The sequence below is a fragment of the Acinonyx jubatus genome, chromosome B3 (assembly GCF_027475565.1).
Source record: "Acinonyx jubatus isolate Ajub_Pintada_27869175 chromosome B3, VMU_Ajub_asm_v1.0, whole genome shotgun sequence".
Classification (NCBI taxonomy): Eukaryota; Metazoa; Chordata; class Mammalia; order Carnivora; family Felidae; genus Acinonyx; species Acinonyx jubatus.
In genome coordinates, this window is record NC_069386.1 from 72,084,914 (window position 1) to 72,106,346 (window position 21,433).

Sequence of the window (21,433 nt, forward strand, 5' to 3'; positions counted from 1 at the left end):
TGAGTACCTGAGGGCCAGGCCTCCACTCCACCCCACTCAGGTTCCCAGAGCTTGATGGAGGAGGGATGAGATGTCTCCCGAGTCCTTGTAGCTGGTGGGAAGGAGCCAAGGGGACCAGTTCAGCATCAGTGGTTATGAGATGGTAATATGAATAATGACATTATCCTAAGGACTTTATTAATTTTTCTCTGTTAATTCTTTAAGGACCATATAAGGTGTTACTACTTCTTATACTGTAGAAGAAACAGTTTAAGTAACTTGCCTGAGGTCAGTAAGCAACAGAGCAGGGATCCCACTCATGTCTGCTTGATACTTAATTTTATCCAGCTTTGCATCGGAGGTTCCCGCTCCAGTAAGGATGAGGGGAAGAAGAAGGTCACTAGAAGAAATGTAAGCGACACAATGGCCGGGGCCATGGGCAGTGGCTGTGGTGAAAAGGCCAGAGAAGTTACGTGGCTATGGGGTAATAGGCCAGGAAACTCTAGGGACCGTGAACAGAGGCACTTCAAAATGTAAAATGTGTAAAAACACACTGGGCCCATTAAAAGACAGATGGCTGGGTTGAAACCTCAGGGACATTAAGGGGAGGGGGTAAGAGATGAGCACGGTGTAGAAGGTTTGGAACCCTACTTTTAAGTACCTTAAATGGCAGGCAAAGGAGTTTGTGCCCAAGCCTGCAGGCAGTGAGTCACCACAGGTCTTTGGGTACGGGAAGTGACATGAGCAGGATGGTCCTTGGGCAGAGGAGGCTGGGAGAGGTGCATGGACTGGGGCAGCAAAGATAAGGCCTGAGAAGCTGAGTTTAGCGGGCAATTAACTTTACATATTGGAAGGTAATGAAGTACTGACCATAGGGAGAAGGCAGTGGGAAAGGAGAGGCACTACGGGTGTGAGTCAGGACTGCGATGACTGGGTACAGGCGGGAGTCTTAGGTGGTGGGTGAGGAACTGGGAGTTAGAGGGCAGAGGAGGACATGGGTAAATGGATCCATTTTGGAGACTCTTGAGTTTGCGATGCTAGAATATCCATATGGGGTTTTGGCAGCTCTCCAAAGATCTGGGTCTGAAATTCAGAACAAGTTAGGGCAAGAGATACAGAAATGAGAATAATTCCCATAAAGATGGTAGTAGAGGGGTGCCTGGGTGGCTCGGTCGGTTAAGTGTCCCACTTCCTTCCACTCAGGTCATGATCCTGTGGTTCACTGGTTCCAGCCCTGCATTGGGCTCTGTGCTGACAGCTCAGAGCCTGGAACCTGCTTCAGATTCTGTGTCTTTCTCTGTCTCTCTCTGCCCTTCCCCTGCTCATGCTCTCTCTCTCTCTCAAAAATAATTAAAATAAAAACATTATTTAAAAATTTTTAAAAACGTTTTATTAAAAAAAAGATGGCAGCAGAGGAGCCAGAGGAAAGGATGAGCAGCAGTCACACGGCACCCCGTGCTCAGTAGAATGTGTTGCTATTGCGGCCTTGAAAATCTTTGAGCAAGGAGCCCTGCATTTTAATTTTGCCCCAGACCCCACAAATCATGCTAAGGGAGGTACAAAGGAGAGGATACAATACTGGCTGGGATCCTTGCCTCAAATCACACATGGGCTTTAGGGGCTGTGATTCTTGTGAAGTGGGACAATTCATGTGCCCATGCAGTCATGCACTTGAGAATAGTGTGCATAGATTTCATAGATTGCCAAAGGGGTCTGTGACCCAACAAATGACAAACCAGGATGCTACTGATTGCTGCCGGGGAGGGCAGTTGGGTGGGGGCAAGACAGGTGTAGGAAGTGTACTTTTCATCGTGTGCCCTTTTTGTTCCTTTTGAATGTTTAACTATGGCGTATACCACCTGTTCAAAAACTAAATAAAATAATGTAAAACAAAACACAGCCTTGATGTTCTAGAGAAAGAAGGACCAAAGCAGACGAAGAAGGTGGAGATGTAGCCACCACAGAGGCAGTCCGTGGAAGGACTAGAATTGTGCAGGTAGTGGCCAGTGCCAAGGAAGGAGGCCTTTTTTTTTTTTTTTTTTTTTAAAGTAAACTCTATGCCTAGCACCGGGGGGGTCAGACTCACAACCCTGAGAGCAACAGTAGCATACTTTACCAACTGAGCCAGCCAGGCACCCCAAGAGGAGATTTTTGTTTTTTTTTAAACATTTCTTTATTTTTGAGAGACAGAGCAAGACAGAGTGTGAGCAGGGAAGAGGCAGAGGAGGGGGGGTACACAGAATCTGAAGCAGGCTCCAGGCTCTAAGCTGTCAGCACAGAGGCTGAGCAGGGTTCGAACTCACTCACAAGACTGATAGATCATGACCCAAGTCAAAGTCAGACACTTAACCCACTGAACCACCCAGGTGCCCTAGGAGGAGGGCTTTTAAAGGAAGACTACCACCAATGGTCAAATGTGGCCAAAGGGGCAGATGGGGAATAAGGTCCAGTGCCTTTCACGTGGCTGAAGCTGAAAATATGCATATTGAAGATGATGGTGGTGGTGGCAGGGCCTCCCCCAGGAGGGGGACTGCACGCACCACAGGCTTCCCTCCCCCTAACTCAGCCAGTCCCATCAGCCCAACCCATCTGTGCGTTCCCTCCAGACGCCTACAGGGACGAGCTCAGAACAGACGGAAGCTGAAGCCACGCTCCCGTCAGACTTGGAAAGTGGGGTCTTCTGCAAGAGCCAAGCCATTCTTCTACCTCCCTCTGATCAAGGCATAGTGCCAGGCTGCTGGTCTGGGCCGCTGTGAGAGACCAGCAAAGGACCCTGGGGCCTGAGCTGCTTGTGCCAGGTAAGGTCTTCTCTGCCCTCATGCTCCTCTTAACCACTGCAATCTTGTCTCTGCTCCTTTACCAGCTGGCCCCTGCGACCCCCGCGATTTCTGGCCCACAAGGCCTCCTCACTGGCTGAGAGCATGAGCTGTGTGTGCTCTGCTCTGAGGGGCCAGAGGTGAGGCCTGCCCTGCATCTTGGAAAGCATCTCTCTGCTCTGGGCCTCTGCTCAGAGTTGGGCCTTTGTGCCCTGCTGCATCTAACCCTCTCTAGAGAGACTGGGCAGGGTCTCTCCTCTCCTAAACTATTTTTTAATGTTTTATTTATTTTTGAGACAGAGATATAGCATGAGCAGGGGAGGGGCAGAGAGAGGAGACACAGAATCTGAAGCAGGCTCTAGGTTCCAAGCTGTGAACACAGAGCCTGACATGGGGTTGAACCCACGAACCACGAGATCATGACCTAAGCCGAAGTAGGACGCTTAACTGACCAAGCCACCCAGGCGCCCCTTTCGTCTTCTAAAAGGCTGCCAGTCGTGGAGGAGCATTTCACAAGTCTTCTGGGTTAAACCCTCATTCCCAGAAAGTCCACCCATACATATACATCTTTTTATTCATCTAGCATAATTCTATCCACATCAGTCTAAGTCAATTTTTCCTAGACTTTCATCCACAAATACTTGTTGTTCCTCTCAAGTACTGCCATAGGCCAGTCACTGTGCTGGACCTTATGGGAAAAACAAATACAGGTGACACTATCCCTGCCCTAGGGAGCTTACAAATGAGCTGGAGAGATGGGACAAGGTGGTAATAGCACTACCAGGGCCAACAACAGCAAACTGTACCACATTCTGACTATCTGAGGGCTATGTCCTGAGCTCTAAGAATTCTGAATGGAAGAAACAGAATTTAAAGACAGATTTTAGGAGCTGGGCCTTAAAGGATATATGTAAGCTGTGGATAGATGGGGGAAAGAAGAAAAAACTCCCTGTGGTGAAACTACATGAGCAAATGCACAGGAGACACAGACATGGTGGGCAGCCCACCATGTGAGGTAAACACCCTTCCTGTAAGAAGGCAGCCAAATTTGGGTGGATGGTACAGCCAAGTTGTCAAGGGACCCCAAAACCAATAAGCAGCATCTTGCTGCTTAGTACTTTATCATCTTGGTGGCTCTCTGATGGATATGCTCAAGGTCCCTTTTAATCTTTTTTTTTAGGTAATCTCTACCTCTACTCTAATGTGGGGCTAGAACTCATAACCCCGAGATTAAGGGTCGCACACTCCACCAGCCCAACCCATCTTTGGGCCAGCCAGCTGCCCCTCATCTGTATGTAGCTTGATGCCATGCTCCATGGCTTGGTCACCTTGCAGACTCAAGATGCAAATACAGACTCAATGTGGGCCTTGCAAACATTTTAATTAGCACTTAGTCCCATGATTTTCTGGATGGAGGACACCACTCTCAACGTCTTTGCCTTTCTGAATCTCAGCTCTCCCAATTGTAAAATGAAGATAACATTACCTACCTTGTAGGATAGTCATAAGGACTAAATACAAATCCTAGTATCTTTGTAATTTGTCAAACATTATCCAAATGAGCTGTGGAAGTAATGCTTTTTACAACCTGTGTCCAGGTCCCTTATTCAGGTATCCAGACAGCTTGCTAACCTCTCAAGCAGAGCAGCACCCTGGAGATACAAATTTAAGGTGTGCCTGGCTGGCTTGGTCAGTGGAACATACGACTCTTGATCTTGAGGTTGTGGGTTTGAGTCCCACCCTGGGTGTAGAGATTGCTTAAAAAGATAAATAAAAAAGTATTTAAGTTGCAGTCCACAAAGTCCAACTTGCCTCCCATAGGACTCACAGGTAACCCCCTGTGAGTTGTGTTGTTTTGAAGAGGATGGGGAAGGAGGGGGGTGATTGGCAACCAAAGCCTCAGTGATGGTATTATACTGCCTAGTGTTCCATTGTTTGCTCAGGTTATAATGTCTTTAGGCAGAGTACCTGTGCTGATTTAAAACATTTATCTGAAAGGAAATTGTCAGAGCTCTGGAGACCAGTGATGGCAGGTGCTACAGGAGAACCTGCGGAAGGTCAGGAGGGAGGCTAAGCAAAGGGCTGTAGCAGACACCACTAGGATTTTCCCCGGCCAGACAAAGCAAAGGGCACTAGGTACCCTGAAGGTAACTGAGGGGTTGGGGAGGGAGAGAATCACATTGATTTTTCAAAGCCGTCTCGCTCTGATTTATAGTTTGAGGCATAAAAAGAGATTGAGCCAGTGGGACTGGTGTTTCTGAAAACTAAGCTGCTTGTGACCCAGGACCTAGGGAGCTTGGGACTTTAGTCCAGGAACAATTGAGACTTACTTCCACCATTGCCTCACCTTCACTTCTCTCCCTGCATATATTAAGCATTCTCTGAGGTTGGAAGATGAGGTCAGGTAGAGTCAAGTGTGTAGGCATCCAGAGGAATGGGGATAGTGATGGCAGTAGCTATGACAAGTAGTAATGACAAGATATCAAGTTCTAAGCCCTCAACACAATCATTTCATTGCATCCTCACAATGTCCCTGAGACAGGTACTATTGTCATCATTTCCCTTTTACAGAAGGGGAGTCGAGGTTAGAGAAGTGATGAACATCCAAGTTTATTCAGCTGGTTTGTGACAGAAGAGCTATCGAACCATGTGGTATTGCCCCAGAGGGTGACCATTCTGCTACAGGATGGAGGTCTCCTGACTTGGTTGGGCCCAACCCAGTTCAGAAAAGGCTAATTTTCAGCACCACCCATTCTAAACAAGTAGGCTTCATGATGCCTGAAAGCTGACTGAAGCTCCCTTCCTTTCTGGGACATTGGCTAGAGTTTGACAAGTCTCTGATTTCCAAGGTCATTGCTTCTCCTTTCTGCAATCTAGCACTGACTGGCTCCTTTCCAGTCTTCAGGGCCCTCATCCATCTACCATTGCCCTAAAAAATAACTGCTTAATGGCTCTCCAGTAACTGCAGCCAACTCCTTAAGGGCTCTTGAGAGGAGATCATCTGGGAAAGCTAACAGAACACATCCAACTTTTAAAAGTGAGCTATGATCAGCTCTTTCCTTGCCTCCACCTTCCCGTATGATCTAAACTGGTTGGTCTGCTTCACCTCTCAGAGCTCTCTCAACCAAGAGCAAACTGAGCACATCAGTTCTGGATATAAATGTAAGAGTTGGGAGAGAAGAGAAGGAATGTTTGAAGCCAGAAGGTTCAGACACAGTTCTGAGACCAGAATTTCTTTCCTGGATCCAGCTCATGACTACTGACTTCACCTGGTTGCCATGGAAACATCAGTCTGTGTTGGATGGGAAGCAGCATTTTTGACAGAAAGCATCACAGGCTACCATGGTAACACCAAAAAGAGTAAAGCTGCTTTCTCTCTTGGAGGGTGAGGAATGAATGGAGGAGGAGGCCAGGATGGACATTGGAAAGCTTAGCTCTGACTTGAACAGAGGGGAAATTAATTCAAGACATCTAATATGTGCGAAGGAAAGCAATAGTGAAAAAGACATGTCGATGCCTTGTCTCATTGGGCTATCACCATCTACTAGTAGAGTTTACACAGAACTGTAAATAAAGACAGAATGAGACTTCTAATGGGACAAAGAATACTGAAAAGGGAAACCAACTAGCAAAGCTTCAGAGTCTTAATGGACAGGATTTTAACCAGCAGGAGAGGAGCAAAAAGAGAACAAGATGAGCAGACGTGGAAGAGGAAAAGTTCAGGACATACTGAGAACTCTGGGTACAGATATAGGAAAAGTGACTCCAAGGCCTTGGCTTCCACAAGAGGCAGGCTGAGATTAGGATCCAGGAATGTGAAGCTAGACTGCCTGGATTGGAATCCCAAACTCACTTGTGTAATCGCAGGGCAGGTTACTTACCCTTTGGGTAGCCTCTTCCTTGTTCACAAAGATGATAAAAGAGTCTGCCTCAGAGGTCACTGTGAGGTTGAAGCAACTCTATACATACAAAGTGATTAGAACAATGCCTAACCCACAACGACGGGACAACCCAGCACCGATGTTAACAGTCATTATACCCCCTCCTACTTTCCGAAGCCAGGACAGCCTTTTCTCCCTGTCTAAATATTACTTCCGGATTCTCACCAGACCCCTTCCTTAACAGAGAAAGGAGAGGCTGCGGTTGACCATCTCCTTTCAAGGTGTAAACTTATTTTCCTTCTGCATAAGCACCAGGACTAAAGTTTCAAAGGGTAAACACCTGCTTCCTCTGGTAGCTCACATCGGGGGCTGTTGGAACCTAAGAAGGAAGTAGGCAGAAACCCAATTTCAAGAACACAGAAGTTTAGAGAACAGGGAGGAAAACATCACTGCCTTAGAAAAGGCAGAAGCATGGGCTAGAAGCCAAATGTCAGGTGACCATCTGTTTAGAACTGAGGACAGTTGGGAAATTCTATGCTAGTAGAGGATCCGGGTCAGTCTCTCCTCTACCTTCGCCCCAGGTGCCATGCCCAGACAAGAGAGGTTGAAGGTTTCTTTTACCTTAAGCTGGGCACAGAGGCTGTTTGCTGCCTCCTCCTCTCTACTCCAACCACCTCCAATGCAAGCATGAGTAACAAGAAGGCACTGAGTCACATGCAGTGACTCCAGCTGTCACCCACTAGATGCTGTCACCTTATATGGATTAAGACTAGAGTAGCTGTCTTAGATGTTTCCTCACTTCCACCACGCTCTCTCTCCCAACAAGAGGCTGTATGAGGAACTAAGAAGGGTGGCAGGAACCAAAGTGCAGAAAGACCAAAGGAGGCAAGGATGGGAATATAAGGAAACCAAGCAGAGACAGACACCCATCTGAGGAGGGCAGGGAGGCAAAGCCTGTGGGTATTTATGGTTTGGAAGAGTTCAAAACTGCCATGAGGCGGCCCAGTCCATAGCCTCAGGATGACTAACAAAAATGGTCCACACTGTACTTTTCAGGATGCATTAGCAGCTAAATCAATAACTACAGGGGGACTGGGCCACAGCCAGCTGCTACCTAAAAACAATGTATCCTCTGTCCTATCCCCGGGGCCAAGAGAGCAAATTAGAACAGGAAAGGGTGGAGGTGGTGGCAAAGGCAACCGTAGCAGCAAATGAGGCTGCACCAGCCTATACAGCCATACCACTCTGAACACACCCCATCTTGGCTGATCTCAGCAGGTAAGCAGGGTCGGTCCTGGTCAGTACTTGGGATAGGAGGAATCAAGACCTAGTCCTGGGTCCCAGTGGCCTTTTATACCACAAGCAGGCACCAAGTACTTAATACTTAAGTGTGAAAAGCAACCCCAGAAACTAATTATCACCAAAAACTGTTCACCCTGGTTAGAAGTCTGAGAGCTGACAAATTAAAACCTAACAGCAATTATCCATATTTTTAGCATGACAATACAGTCTTAACATTCTGTTGCCATAGAGACCAGAAGAGAATGGGGGAGTCCCACGGAGCTCTGCCCCTGAACCTCAGACCTTCTTCTCTAGGCTGGTCCCTAACTGGTGAGCCAGGTTCTGGCAGGCCCCTTGTCACGTATCTTACAAAGCCGGCAGAGAAAAGAAATGTGCATCCCCTTCCTCAGGGCGATTCCTGGGATACTCAGCTTTCTGGAATTCACTGGTCCTAGTCTGTGTTATCTCAAGCAGAGCCATATATGGAAACCAAGACTTGAGGGGACTGACCAAGGAATAGCAGATTTAAGGCCTGGGAGCCCTGATGTAAGACCCCCAAGCCCCTTTGGATACCAGACTGGGATTTCCATTACAAAAAGGGCCAAAAGCGGGCACAGAGGCTAATGGTAAAACTGGTGAGCTTATGCTTCCCTGGTACTTAAGCTGCTCAAGATCTCAAACACCTCTTGCCACTTGACGAGCAGAATGTGCTACTGTCACACTGCCATCTGGTGGAAAGACAAGATCTGTCCCTTAGATGCAGAGACAGCCTTGGGAAGTGTGTCCAGTGGGCAAGGTAGGTTTGGAAATAGTTAAGATGAAGACAAACGGAGGAGACAATGGGGCTAAAGGTGTAATGCAGATACAGACTGGGAACTCCATCCAGGCGTGTGCCTTTTGTCCATTTTAATTTCTAAAGAACGTTAGATAAAACAAAATTAAAGGGAAAAAACAGAAAGGCATTACAAATGTTTTATATCCTAGGACCATTCACGGTTTTGGCTCATGAAAAGTTATTAACATCAGACAGATACACCAACTGACTGAGACCACACACACATGGGCAGCAGCCGCCACAACAGTGGAGCTTGCCTTTTATACAAAGTTTATACGTATGTGTATGTGTATGTGTATACGTGTACACATACACACACACACACACACACACACATACACACAATTTTATGTACACAGACACAAGGGTATAAAATCCAGTGAGAAGGGCTCACATGTGCCCAGGTAGGGGACAGGAGCAGCTTTAACAGCTGGGGTTGAGCCCATGGTAGAGGCACATGGGAAGTGGTAGAGAATAGCAGCCTCCTCTCCATCCTCCCACCCTGGGCCACAGGAAAGACCTGGGAGGAAGGAAAACTATACAGAGGAAGATGGAACCTAGTAGAGAAGTACCCCACCTTTCACTCAACTCCTGAATGCCCCTAAGACATCCAAAATGCCTCGCAGGACAGATTACTCCCATACTTCCCAGTAAGAGGCTGAGCCCACAGTAGCAGTTCTGGCCTCAAGCTGAGACCCAAGGAAGGCTTCACAATGTTCATGTCCATGCCATCTTCCAGGGCCTGTGCAGCAGCAAGCCAGCACTTTCAAGGTTCACCTTCCAAACTGCAAAGTCCTCTTGGACTAGAGGTCTTCAAGGGTTTTCCTCAACAGATTGTAGGGTAAAAGTACAGGAAAAGGAGAGAGGTTAGTTCCCTCAGTTAATGCCCTACGGCCTTCCCAACGGGGGAGGAATCAAGGAATCACTAAGAGCTGGTCGGAGAGAGCAATGAAGGTCATCCCGGGAGATGACACACACGGAAAAACAGGTGTTCAATATAGGTGCAGATTCTGTCCTCTTCGACTACTGGCTTTGCTCAGCAGAGTCCATTCCTGATGGGGCCCTGGGCAGGAGCTCTTCTTGGAGTCTAAAGATGGCCCCAATTCCCACAGAGTCAACATCCACGCCCTCAGGATAGCTTGGTCCACAAAATGGAGAGAAGGGGCCATGGAAGGGTAGACGTGGAAAAGGGAGTGGCACCCAGAGGCACAGGGAGGCAGTGTACTGAGCCACTGATTTACCTATGGAGAAGAGGTAAATGGGAAACCAAAGGAAAGAAAATAACCAAAGACATGGCACTTGCCACCATGAATACCAGACCCTGAGACTCACATGGTCTGAGGGGTAAAGAGGCTGGAAAGCTGGAAGCACTGGGAGGCGATTGCTTGGGAAGCGAGGTTCAGGGCTGGACTCAGAGCTGCAAAAAGAGAGGTACAATGAGTTGGTGAGCACATAGCATTCCTTCTTTCCAGGCCCCAACCCAATTCCTCCCTTTCCCAAGTTTAAGTCTACCAGTCAGAGCCGCAGGGTTCAGGGCCCCCAAGGGAACTGTCCCATTCAGTTGCAAGGCAGCAGCAGCCTGGGCGGCAGCAGCAGCAGCTGTGGTAGTAGGCAGCTGCAGTCCAGAGCCTAAAAGGGAAAGAAAAGGTGGGGTTAAGTCCCAACCTCCGATCTAAAATTCCAACCCCGTGTTCTTCACTCTGCAGAGAAACTCTCTCCACCTTCTGCCAATTTGGCCATGAGCTGCAAACGTCCACCTGCTGATCCCAGATCCAGCTCCTGGTCCCCATCCGGAAAAGTGATGTCTGTGCCACCATCCAGTCGCTCGGTCACATGACCAACTCTCATAGGTCGACCAGCAAGCTCAAAGCCATTCAGCTGTTCCAGGGCTCGCCGAGCACACTCGGAGTCTGAGAACTACAAGAAACCCAGGCCGTATCAGTCACTTCCTGGACACAGACATGCTCTCAAAACCCCACTACTATTCCCTAGTCTCGCTATCCCAGGAAAACTGCATGCTCACCGTGGCACAAACTTTTCTGTCACAGGGAATGTGACCTAAGGTCCCCATCCTCCCAAAATGGGGTAAAAAGGACCTTTTCCAACTGACTAAATGGCAATCACTTCAATCTTCCAGCTACACTAAAAACCTAACAATACAAAAAAAAAAAAAAATCCATTACCCATAGAGTGCCTACCCTGACAGACTGTTTCACAAATGACCAGATAAAATGGAAGTAAGACAGGCTAAGGGGCCCAAACTCCTGGACTTTTATCTCAGCCCTTTGGACTAGTCAGTTTCAATTCTCACTCAAGAAAAAGGAATCTGGAACTCCAGAGTTCAGTCGCAGGGGGGAGCGCACCCTGGCGTGGAGAGCAAGACTGCACCCCACCCCTACGCCTACACCAGTGCTGTCGATCAGAGGGCTCCACTCCCCAGTCCCTTTCATCAGCGTCACCAGAGCTGCCTAGTGTAGAAAAGATTCCAGTCTGCTATTTAAGTGTCATGGGTGTTGATCAAAAAGGCAGCAGCGCAAGGGCAAAAAGGGCAAAAAAAGAACCCAACACTTTTCTGCAACTGAGTCACACAAGGTGTTAGAAGAGGTACTTGCCACCATGAATACCAGAGCTGGCTTTGTTTATTCTGGTGGCACCTGCCCTAGGGCCTGGCACGTTGGTACTGACAATTCCTAGGCAGGTGGTGTAGGTGGCTTGCCTTAACTGGATACTTCTGAGGTGAGCAATACCTCACCTGTGCAGAATACAACCTAACTCTCCTCTGCCCTGCAGGCAACTGTGGGGGGTGTATGCTTCCTGGACTAAACCCAGGAAATATCAGCTTCTGTGAGACTCTGTGGCTGGCAGCCAGTCTTCAGCCTGGAGTCACACAGGGCTGGAAGAACCAGTTATGGGAACTGGAAGTAATTTTGTGACAGTGTCAGGAAAAGGTAAGACACAGCCCCACTATTCTCCCTATAGCTGTCTTTAAACATAAAGATATTTCTCAGTGGAGAAACTCCTTCAAATGGGATAGTGCCAGAAAAAAATATAAATCTCTATTCCCACTATCATGAAAACACCAATTCCATGAAGCATGTCTACAAAAGCCCACATCTAACCTCCCTCATGCCCCCAACCTTTTAGCTGCTGCCTGAAATCATTACTATTACCCAAAAAGCAAGTTGCAGCACCAGGGAAGCTGGTTGAACTCCTGGACACCCCCATGCCAGGGCCACTGACAGAGTGCGGGAGCAAAGCCAAGATCTCAAGCAATGCACTCATCTCAAGGGGAGGAAGGCTAGTCCAAGCTTCAGGCACCAGGGCTTATGAGTCATTTAGACAGTTCCTAAAGGAGGAGGAGGAGGCTGAGCTGCAGAATCAGACAAGTGGACAAACCCACGCTGAAATTCAAAACTTCAAGACCAGAAACTTACCGTAATGAAACCATAACCTTTAGAACGGCCTGTATCTGAATCCTTCATCAGGACAATATTATCAATCTGTAGAAGAGGCGGAAATTATTAACAATCTTTGGGCTAACCTGAGCTTTCCTATCTGACTGTTCACACTACCTCTAACCTTCCAGCCAATCGATTTCAACTCTCCCAAATCTTTTCTTTTTTTGAAGCTTATTTATTTTGAGAGAGAGTGTATGCATACACTCAAGCAGGGAAAAGGTAGAGAAAGAGGGGGAGAGAATCCCAAGCAGGCTCACTGATAGCACAGAGCCCAATGACACAGGGCTCAATCTCATGAACTGTGAGTTCATGATCTGAGCAGAGATCAAGAGTCAGACTCTTAACCGACCGAGCCACGCAGGGGCCCCCAAATTTTTAAAGAAGAGACAAATGCCATCTCTTTCCAAACCACCTCTCCTGACCAACCTTAATCTGCACCCCATTATTTGATTTCACGGTGCCTGACTGACCTGTTTACTGAGCACTATAAAGACAAAGATGGAGCCTAACTTTCCCAGTGTAGACCTACATGCCCGTTCGATGGATGCAGTGCCTTAATCGTAGTCAGAATAAAGAGGTACACTCACCCTCCCCACTTTTTCCAATTCCCTTCAGAGGTTTCCATCACTTTCTACTCACTTTGCCAAAGGGCTCAAAGATACCCCGGAGCATGTCCTCAGTGATATTGAAGTGCAGGGAGCCCACATAGAGGCGCATTGGTCCACCACTACCCTTCTGCAGGTTGTTGGCCATGGCTGCCAGTCGGTTTTTCTCAGCCTAGGCAAGGAGGAAATGACGGGTCACATCCCATACCTCCCACCTTCAACCCCAACTTCTTGTGTCAGGTTTTCAGCCTGCTCACCTGTGAGGCCTGGACAATGATAGGCACTCCAAGCAGCCGCTGCCCAGTCAGCCCAATGGCCAGTGGCACAGACTGGATCTCACAGAATTCTACGTAGGCGATGCCCTTAGAACGACGGGAATTCCGATCTGAGATGATCCGGACGTCACGAACCTATCCGGGGCAAGAAGGAAATCCTGAGTTGGGCATAACGGAGGATGGACAGAAAATAGGCCACATGGACGAAAACTAAGGGAGGGAAGGTTACCTTGCCGACAGCAGAGAAAAAGTCTTCCAGGTCTCGAGGCCGAATGCGGGCAGCTAACTGCATACAGAAAACCGTGCGGGCATCACGCTCCTCGGGACTCAGATTATCAATTGGTTCCCTAAAGAACAAGTACAATTTGTTGAGACACCTGCTCCGATACACAGTCCTTATTTTCTAGCTACACTCAAGCACTACAAGTTCCTGTATTCCAGCTCAAACGGCTTTTTATTCACACCTCACAATCCCTGGGAAAGCTCATTATCCACTCACCTGACCGGGCTCTTCTCTCTGAAATGGGGACTCTTACTGTGCGCATACCTACGCCTATGGAACAGAGAACAACAAACGGAAAATCGTGTCATTCAATGTCATTCGCGCTAGTCCAATGCTCAGTCTTCTAACACGAGAAAACCAGATTCCAGCACTTCACCTCACGGGAATTCTCAACACCACCCCTCCAATAACAAGGTCTCCTGCCCATCACATCAGGTTGTAAGCATCCCCAGGCAGGAAGCACAGCACACTGGTTTTACCCAGACTACAACACAAAGGCCATCAGATTGGTGAGAGGTGTTACCCAGTGGCAAGTGGCGGGCTCCTGTAACGCACACGATCCTCACGCCGCCGGTCCCGACTGCGTGACTCACTACTGTGCCGACGGTCCCAGCTCCGGCTGCGGTGGCGACGCTGCCGCTCTCGACTTCGGCTCCGAGTGCTTCTCCGCCTGTGCCGGTCCCGATCTCGACTGCGACTATAGGTGGAAGGCACTACTGAGTTTGTTGAAGGACAAACCAACCTCTTCTGGCCTTTGATGGAGAGCTTTCCCTGGTATCTTTCCACTTATAGCAATCCTCAAAATCCAAAAGTCCCCACAATTACTTACCTGCGCTTTCTATCCCTGCTTTTACTAGGGCTCCGACTCCTCTTTTTCCTGGGAAAGAGGGGATAACTTATTGAGAACGTTTTATTCTCTCCCCCCAAGGACAAGAAACAAAAGAAAGGCCAGGGTGGAACGGCAGTAAAAGACCAAAGTGCCCGAGATGACCTGGCAGGAGTTCACAGTAACCACGCAACACGAGCTTGCACACAGCCCTGGATGATGTCAGGCATCTGGAGTGGCTGTTTCCCCCCCAAAGCCAGGCCAAAGCTGCTGTCTCCAAATCAGGGGTCCTCTTGCTGTTTTATTCAATTAAAATATACTGATGCTAGAACAAATCCACAAATCTAGGCAGGAATGTGAAGACTAGAAGAATATCAAACCAAGTCACCATTATTCTCAGGACCCAGTGGAGCCATCACTAAAAGTCAGCAGTCTTCTAAGCAACCATCTCCCTGTTCTGGCTGTTTCTCTCATGGACATGGTTGCTTCCTTTCCCCCAGCTGCCAGCCCATTTCTCCACACCACACTCACTTGCTTGCCTCCCCACTGGCACTGCTCCCACTGGTACCACTGCCACTGTTGCCGTTGCTGCTGGCGTTGGTGTTGCTGGGGCCATCTTTTTGAACTTCTTTCCTTTGCTGATCATTCTAAAAGGTTAGCCAGGAAAAACGACACAAGGCACAAGGTGGCAACACACACATTCCACTGGGCAACAAAAGAACAAAAGTGGACAGAGATTTGATTATGAAATCAAAGCTCACAATTATCTAGTCAGTTTCTGGGCACCCGATCTCCTAACAAAAGGAATAAAATAGGAAGAGAGAAAATCAAAAAGAGATCAGAGTGACAGATTTTGTCAAAACTTCAGCTACCCAACATTGGTTCCACTGACATCTATTTCCCAGGAGAGTGAGAAATTATTTAGGTTTGAGATACACTGACTTTCTAGTGTGTCACTGAGAGCTTTGAGCAAAGTACTAATTACTAGCACATTATGCCCTGCCCAAACCTCTCCCCCACACCCCCAGCTTTGGGAGCCTCTCTGCCAGCATGTCTTTGAATATGAGAGCTGGAGAGTGGGGTGCGCTAAAAGACTATGACTTTTACGAATAGCCACAACACATAATAAACAAGCAGGAAAAAAGGATTCACAAAATGCTGAAACTGATGACCTAGAACTGCTGCTTCTTACTAACCCAATTCTAGGAGTGAAGTGGGGAGTATTACCTCTTCTTTTTTATAGGGAGCCTCCAGCATGGCTTCAATCACTATATCAAAGTCATCGGACGCCATCGTAGCAGATCTGAGGAGAAGACATGGATACGTGAGAAACTCGTATTTTTCCTCCCCTTCTGGCACCCCACATTCCCTTCCTTCTCCAAGAAACAGACTTCAGAATATACAGTGCTGTTTCTTGAATTCCAAAGGGATCTTCCTGGCTGTTGCTTACTCTAGGTTTATTTTTGTACATTATAAACCTTAACTAGTTCAGCTCTGTGGCTCAGAAAAACTCAAGGGTTGAGAAGGAAACTGAATAGGTAGGAAGAAACTACAATACGGACCCTGTCCTGTGAAAACAAAGTGTTGGTATTCAAAATTACTATTCATTTTACAGTAGACGCTAGGCCTCCATTCTACAGTTCCAAAATTCTGTATATATAACTGGCTTACACGTCAATCACAGAAACAGACACACGTTTCCAATAAAAAGGTAAAAGTGAAAGAGTACAAATCAGGAACAAGACAAAACAACACCAGAATGCAGATCTGCCCTAAGCTCTTCTCCCCACATACCCCACTCAAACATCAATAATTAGGCAACTCATCAGTAAGTATCTCGCGTACAACAGCAACTAGAATTCAGGTAACTCAGAAAGATTATGATTAAGACAGGCTTAACCAATTCCACTTTGAAGCCTGTCTAGGTAGCAGGGTAAGACTTCCTGCCTCCCCGGAGCTTTCACACCTAGCAATCATCCTTCCCAAGACTGTCCACCACAGGCCTGTCAAATTAAAAAACAAACAAACAAAAACCAGAAGATATCAAATAAAATCAGTAGGCTAAATTATTAAAAAAATATATACTGGTCTGGAATTATCAATATATAGAACATGGATGAATTCCAAAATAATTATGCTGAGTGAAAGAAATAAGACCACATAAAGTATATACCATATGCTTCCATTTATATAAAATTCTAGGAAATGCAAACTAACTTGTACTGGCAGAAAGTAGATGAGTGGTTGCCTAGGGATGGACGAGGTGGGCAGGGGAAAGGAAGAAAGAATTATAAAAGGGCGAGGAAACTTTTGGGGGTGTTGGTTTCATGGGTGTTTAAACATCAAATTGTACACTTTAATGTGTACAGTTTTATTTTAGGTCAATTATATCTCAGTAAATCTGACAAAAAAAACACAAACCTCCAACTAATCTGAAGAATTTCTGTACAAGGAAGCTAATCATAACCAGACTTTCCATATCCCCAAGAGCTTTGTCCTCTTTAAAGGAGATAATGCATTATCCAATGATGCTGTCCTTGTTGCCCTCAAAGCCCACAGCCTATTTTGATGACTTAACAATGAGTATAAACATACTAATATAAACTAAGTGATGCAAAAATAAAATTGATCGTTCCATTTGTAATTTACAGTACCTGATATTGCTAGGCACTGAACTAAGCTTGTTTCAGAAACAAGATTCTTGGAAAGAGCAAAACAATAAAATAAAAATTACTTGGAGCTATGGGCACCTGGGTGGCTCAGTCTGTTAAGCGTATGACTCTTGGTTTCAACTCAGGTCATGATCTTGAGGTTTGTGAGTTCAAGACCCACATCAGGATCTGTGCCAAGAGTGCAGGGTCTGCTTGGGATTCTCTCTCTCTCCCTCTCTCTCAAAAATAAATAAACTTTGGGGCGCCTGGGTGGCTCAGTCGGGTGAGCATCTGACTTCAGCCTAGGTCATAATCTCATGATTCATGAATTCGAGCCCTGCGACTAGCTCTGTGCTGACAGCTCGGAGCCTGGAGCGTGTTTTGGATTCTGTGTCTCCCTCTCTGCCCCTTCCCTTCTTATGCCCTGTTTCTCTCTGTCTCTCAATAATAAATAAACATTAAAAAAATTTTTTTAAATAAACTTAAAAAAAAAGTTAAAAAAAGAAAAAAATTACTTGGAGACAAATTTAAGACTTAAAATGGAATTCAAATCAAGATTAAATAGCTGTGTCTAAAAACCGGTGAACTCAACTGCTTACTATAAGTAACATCATACGTTTGTTTAACAACCAAAGGTAATATATGTCACAGGCAGCTGTCAGACCCAATGCACAATGAAAAAAACTGAGGATTTATGAACTGCCCAGAGCCACAAAGCTCAAATCGAAGAGCTGACTCTTGATTAAGGTCCCCTGACTCTAAGTCTAATGTCTTATCAAGTCGATCAAATTACCTCTCTCTCCTGTACTTTATAACTTAACTTTAAAGATTTTTCTAATTTTATTTTTTATTTTTTAAAATTTATATCCAAATGAGCATTTAGTGCAACAATGATTTCAGGAGTAGATTCCTTAGTGCCCCTTACCCATTTAGCCCATCCCCCCTCCCACAACCCCTCCAGTAACCTTCAGTTTGTTCTCCATATTTGTGAGTCTCTTCTGTTTTGTCCCCCTCCCTGTTTTTATATTATTTTTGTTTCCCTTCCTTTATGTTCATCTGTTTTGTCTCTTAAAGTCCTCATATGAGTGAAGTCATATGATTTTTGTCTTTCTCTAATTTCACTTTGCACAATACCCTCCAGTTCCAGCCACGTAGTTGCAAATGGCAAGATTTCATTCTTTTTGATTGCCAAGTAATACTCCATTGTATATATATACCACATTTTCTTTACCCATTCATCCATCGATGGACATTTGGGTTCTTTCCATACTTTGGCTACTGTTGATAGTGTGCTATAAACATGGCGGTGCATGTGTCCCTTCAAAAGATCACACCTGTATCCCGTGGATAAATGCCTAGTAGTGCAATTGCTGGGTCGGTTGGTAGTTTTATTTTTAGTTTTTTGAGGAACCTCCATGCTGTTTTCCAGAACTTTAAAGATTTTAGAAAAAAGAGTACACAGCATTCTAATATGTCTAGTTTTATTTATTTATTTATTTATTTATGATTTGGGGGGCTTTTAAAAATTTTTTAATATTTATTTCTGAGAGAGAGAAAGAGACAGTACGAGCCAGGGAGGGGCAGAGAGAGAGGAGACACAGAATCTGAAGGAGGCTCCAGGCTCTGAGCTGTTAGCACAGAGTCTGATGTGGGGCTCCAATTCACAAGCTGTGAGATCATGACTTGAGTTGAAGTCAGATGCTTAACTGACTGAGCCACCCAGATGTCCCTAAGATTTCATTTTTAAGTAATCCCTACGTCTAACATGGTGTTCAAACTTACAACCCTGAGTTCAAGAGTCACACTCTACAGACTGAGCCAGCCAGGCACCCCAAGATATCTAGTTTTAAATACATACTCATCTGAAGAATGATTGTTCTGACAGGTTTATCAAAAGAATTACTCCCCTCAGTCACACCTTATTATGTGTCTTCTAGGTATGAGGCAGCATATACTTCAAAATATTAGGAACCTGGCTAATTTTAATACATACTATTTGGCCTATTGTGGAAAAATGGTTCTTTAAAGGTTTTGATGTTCTGTTTCTTCCAGTCATTTTGGCTGCCAGGTCTATACAAGTTCTCTAGGTGTCATACAGCTCCTCTTTATATTTTTACAATCTTTTTCCTCCCCAAATGAAATGCTTCGGATTTCAGTAATTGCTCTCTGTTGACTGCTAGTACAGAGTAGGAATTACTTAAACGCACAAAAACTCACTGAAGTCCACAAACGAACCACCACCTATCAAGTAAGGTTTTCACTCAGGTACTCAGAAATGAATGAATCCCTTTAAGCAAAGATACACACAACACCAGCACATTTTGAAATGAAATCTCACTAGGTTTGGTGCATCTTTTCAGATATCCTAGAAGCAGTAAAGTCCCAAACACCATGCATTTTCACACTGGGAGTTTTCAAACTCTTCCCATGTCCCAAATTATGGGTCAAAGTCCATTCAATCCCATCCATTAAGACACTGTAAGAGCCTTAGTCCATCCCAGCTCCAAAAACTGCATTAAGGGCGGGCCCACAATCATGCAAGTCTCGGGGCTCTATCAACGCACAGTCAAGACCCAAACAAGCACTTAACTTAGGACCCACTGCTTAAGGGACAAAAGAGAGTGAAAAACCACTGTCAGCTCAGTTCAGGCAAAATTCACCACGTGCTGAGTCCCAAAGGGTGATCACCTCCTGGGTCCACAGTCACAGAGCTGGACACAAACACCTCCAAACTGAAGACAGCTTAATTAAGAACAGGAGCAGTAAGATAAAAAAACATTCCCCATGCTGCGTAACAAGCCAAGGCTACACTTCAAAAAATGGTCCTTACTATAAGCAACCGACTGGCATGGTCTCTGCGAGGGCCAGTGTCCCATGCTAAAAACCTCTTATGAAGCCTCACTATCCTCCGGTACAGCCACGGAATGTGTGGTTAAAAAAAGAGGGAAAGCCCCGAGGCGACAGAGTGAACACGAGTCTTCCAGAGACTGAAGACTGAGGAAGAAATCGCAGTTCCCTAGCCTCTCTCGGAGTGGTAGCACTAACAGCTGAAACCCGAACCTGCGAGCTCTGTCAGACCGCCCCGGTATGGACGACCCTAAACGTCAGGGCAGAGGGGACCTGGAAAGATATCAGTCACTGGGATCCTTAAGACAGCACCTTCACCATTAAGAGATATACCCACGAGGGTGCCAATCCCTAAATCCATGCCAGCGGGCTACATTTAGGTAGCGAACACTTCCAAATCAAACAATTTTTCTTTGTTTGTTTTTAAAAGTTTGCCTGACTCTGCTCTTGACGCCATTTTCTGCCTGTGACGTCAGGGGGAGGCGCCGTGCGGCGACGTCACGCATAGATGACGTCGCGGAGGGACCGGGTTTCGGGGTTTCTCACCAGTTCCGGGTCCCCGCAGGGGGCCCCGGTTTCCTCCGTTCCTTTGGGTGTGTTGGGGGCACGAAGCAGGGCTATTTTCCAGAGTCTCAGCAGTAAAAGCAGCACTGCAGTCGGAGCTTCTCCTCTTCCCGCAAAATGGCGGCACCTCCGCTGTCTTCCAGAACTTTCCCCAATCTGCGCAGGCGCCGAAACATTTAGGCGGTGGAACTAATCTCACTGGTTTCGCGGCAACAGTCCAAAGTCTAAATTTTCATTGGCCAAAACCCTAAGCATGGGTGGAGCCAAACTCAAATGTTTCTTAGCAACCATCAAGTTCCCATTGATTGGCTAACCTCTCCCAGACACGGTAAAGTGGAAGCGTCCTACGGCGGCCCGTCCGTAGCTCTCTCATTGGTTAGGCGACTTGAGGAAGGCGGAGAATGCGGGCAAAGAACCAGCGGGAATGACTTCCTACCCAGCTCCCGAGCTCCAGGCCAACGCCGGCAGGCAGAGCCGGCAAAGAGGTACAATTGACCTCTTTGCTAGTCCCTCCCTACTCTTGATTTGCCGAGGGTTGCGTCGGACTTACCTGTGACAGCTTTGGGGACACTGCGGCACACGTCAGGAAGGATGCCGAACTCCACATCCCCATTCTGAGCTGGCTGTCTACACAACCCTCCCAACCATCTCCTCTTGCCCTTAGTGCTTTGGCCCCAGGAAACACAAGTCTTGTAACAGATTTGTCTTCTTTCACATTCTGCCATATCGTCATTACCTGGTCCCACAGCTCACACGCCTCCCACTCCAAGAGTAAACTTGGAAGATTCTCCTGGGACTCCGTGGGTGCAATACTCAGCCCTCTCTAACCAGAAAGAGAAGGAACTAAGGTCTATTCTCACATTCCAAGGGCTTCCATAATCCCCACACTTCACTTGCCCCATACGTGCTGCCAAAAACATAGCTGGTTATAACATCAAGAGAGCCAGAGTCAGAGGATCTGTGTTCTAGTCTTGAATACTAACTTCGTATCTATCAGTTTGATTCCTCCTCTGTAAAATGGAGAATTGGACTCTTAGGACTTCAAACTCTCACTCTCACCTTGTGATTTTATTCGAACAAAATAGGTGCCTTCTTGCCGGCGATGCCTGGATGGCTTCCAGCTTCCCTTCCA

General features: G+C 46.6%; 1 protein-coding gene across 5 annotated transcripts; it reads right to left on the reverse strand.

The window, feature by feature from the left end:
- Positions 1 to 8,834: 8,834 nt before the first annotated feature.
- RBM23 (RNA binding motif protein 23) lies at positions 8,835 to 20,462 on the reverse strand. Of its 5 annotated transcripts, none has more exons than XM_015086665.3 (14): positions 20,284 to 20,462; positions 15,467 to 15,542; positions 14,771 to 14,886; positions 14,243 to 14,290; positions 13,937 to 14,110; positions 13,630 to 13,683; positions 13,360 to 13,477; positions 13,113 to 13,265; positions 12,890 to 13,027; positions 12,227 to 12,292; positions 10,514 to 10,709; positions 10,305 to 10,421; positions 10,125 to 10,209; positions 8,835 to 10,033 (listed from the first exon to the last, which is right to left on the reverse strand). In XM_015086665.3, the coding sequence occupies exons 2-14, from the start codon at positions 15,530 to 15,532 to the stop codon at positions 10,030 to 10,032; spliced, it is 1,335 nt and encodes a 444-aa protein (XP_014942151.1). In that variant the 5' UTR covers positions 15,533 to 15,542; positions 20,284 to 20,462; the 3' UTR covers positions 8,835 to 10,029. The 5 variants fall into 5 exon arrangements, with proteins under 5 accessions (XP_014942151.1, XP_053080242.1, XP_026921198.1 ...); XM_053224267.1 differs by having other exon boundaries at positions 10,550 to 10,709; positions 20,284 to 20,455; XM_027065397.2 differs by lacking the exon at positions 14,243 to 14,290 and having other exon boundaries at positions 20,284 to 20,454.
- Between the last annotated feature and the right edge of the window lie 971 nt (positions 20,463 to 21,433).

What these genes read in the sequence shown, in the direction of transcription:
- RBM23 (XM_015086665.3), bottom strand. Translation starts at nt 15,532, where the DNA reads ATGGCGTCCGATGACTTTGATATAGTGATTGAAGCCATGCTGGAGGCT. An exon ending in AGCAGGGATAGAAAGCGCAG is followed by an intron (nt 14,111 to 14,242) that starts GTAAGTAATTGT and finishes TTCCACCTATAG; the next exon opens with TCGCAGTCGAGATCGGGACC. An exon ending in AGCCCGCCACTTGCCACTGG is followed by an intron (nt 13,684 to 13,936) that starts GTAACACCTCTC and finishes TCTGTTCCATAG; the next exon opens with GCGTAGGTATGCGCACAGTA.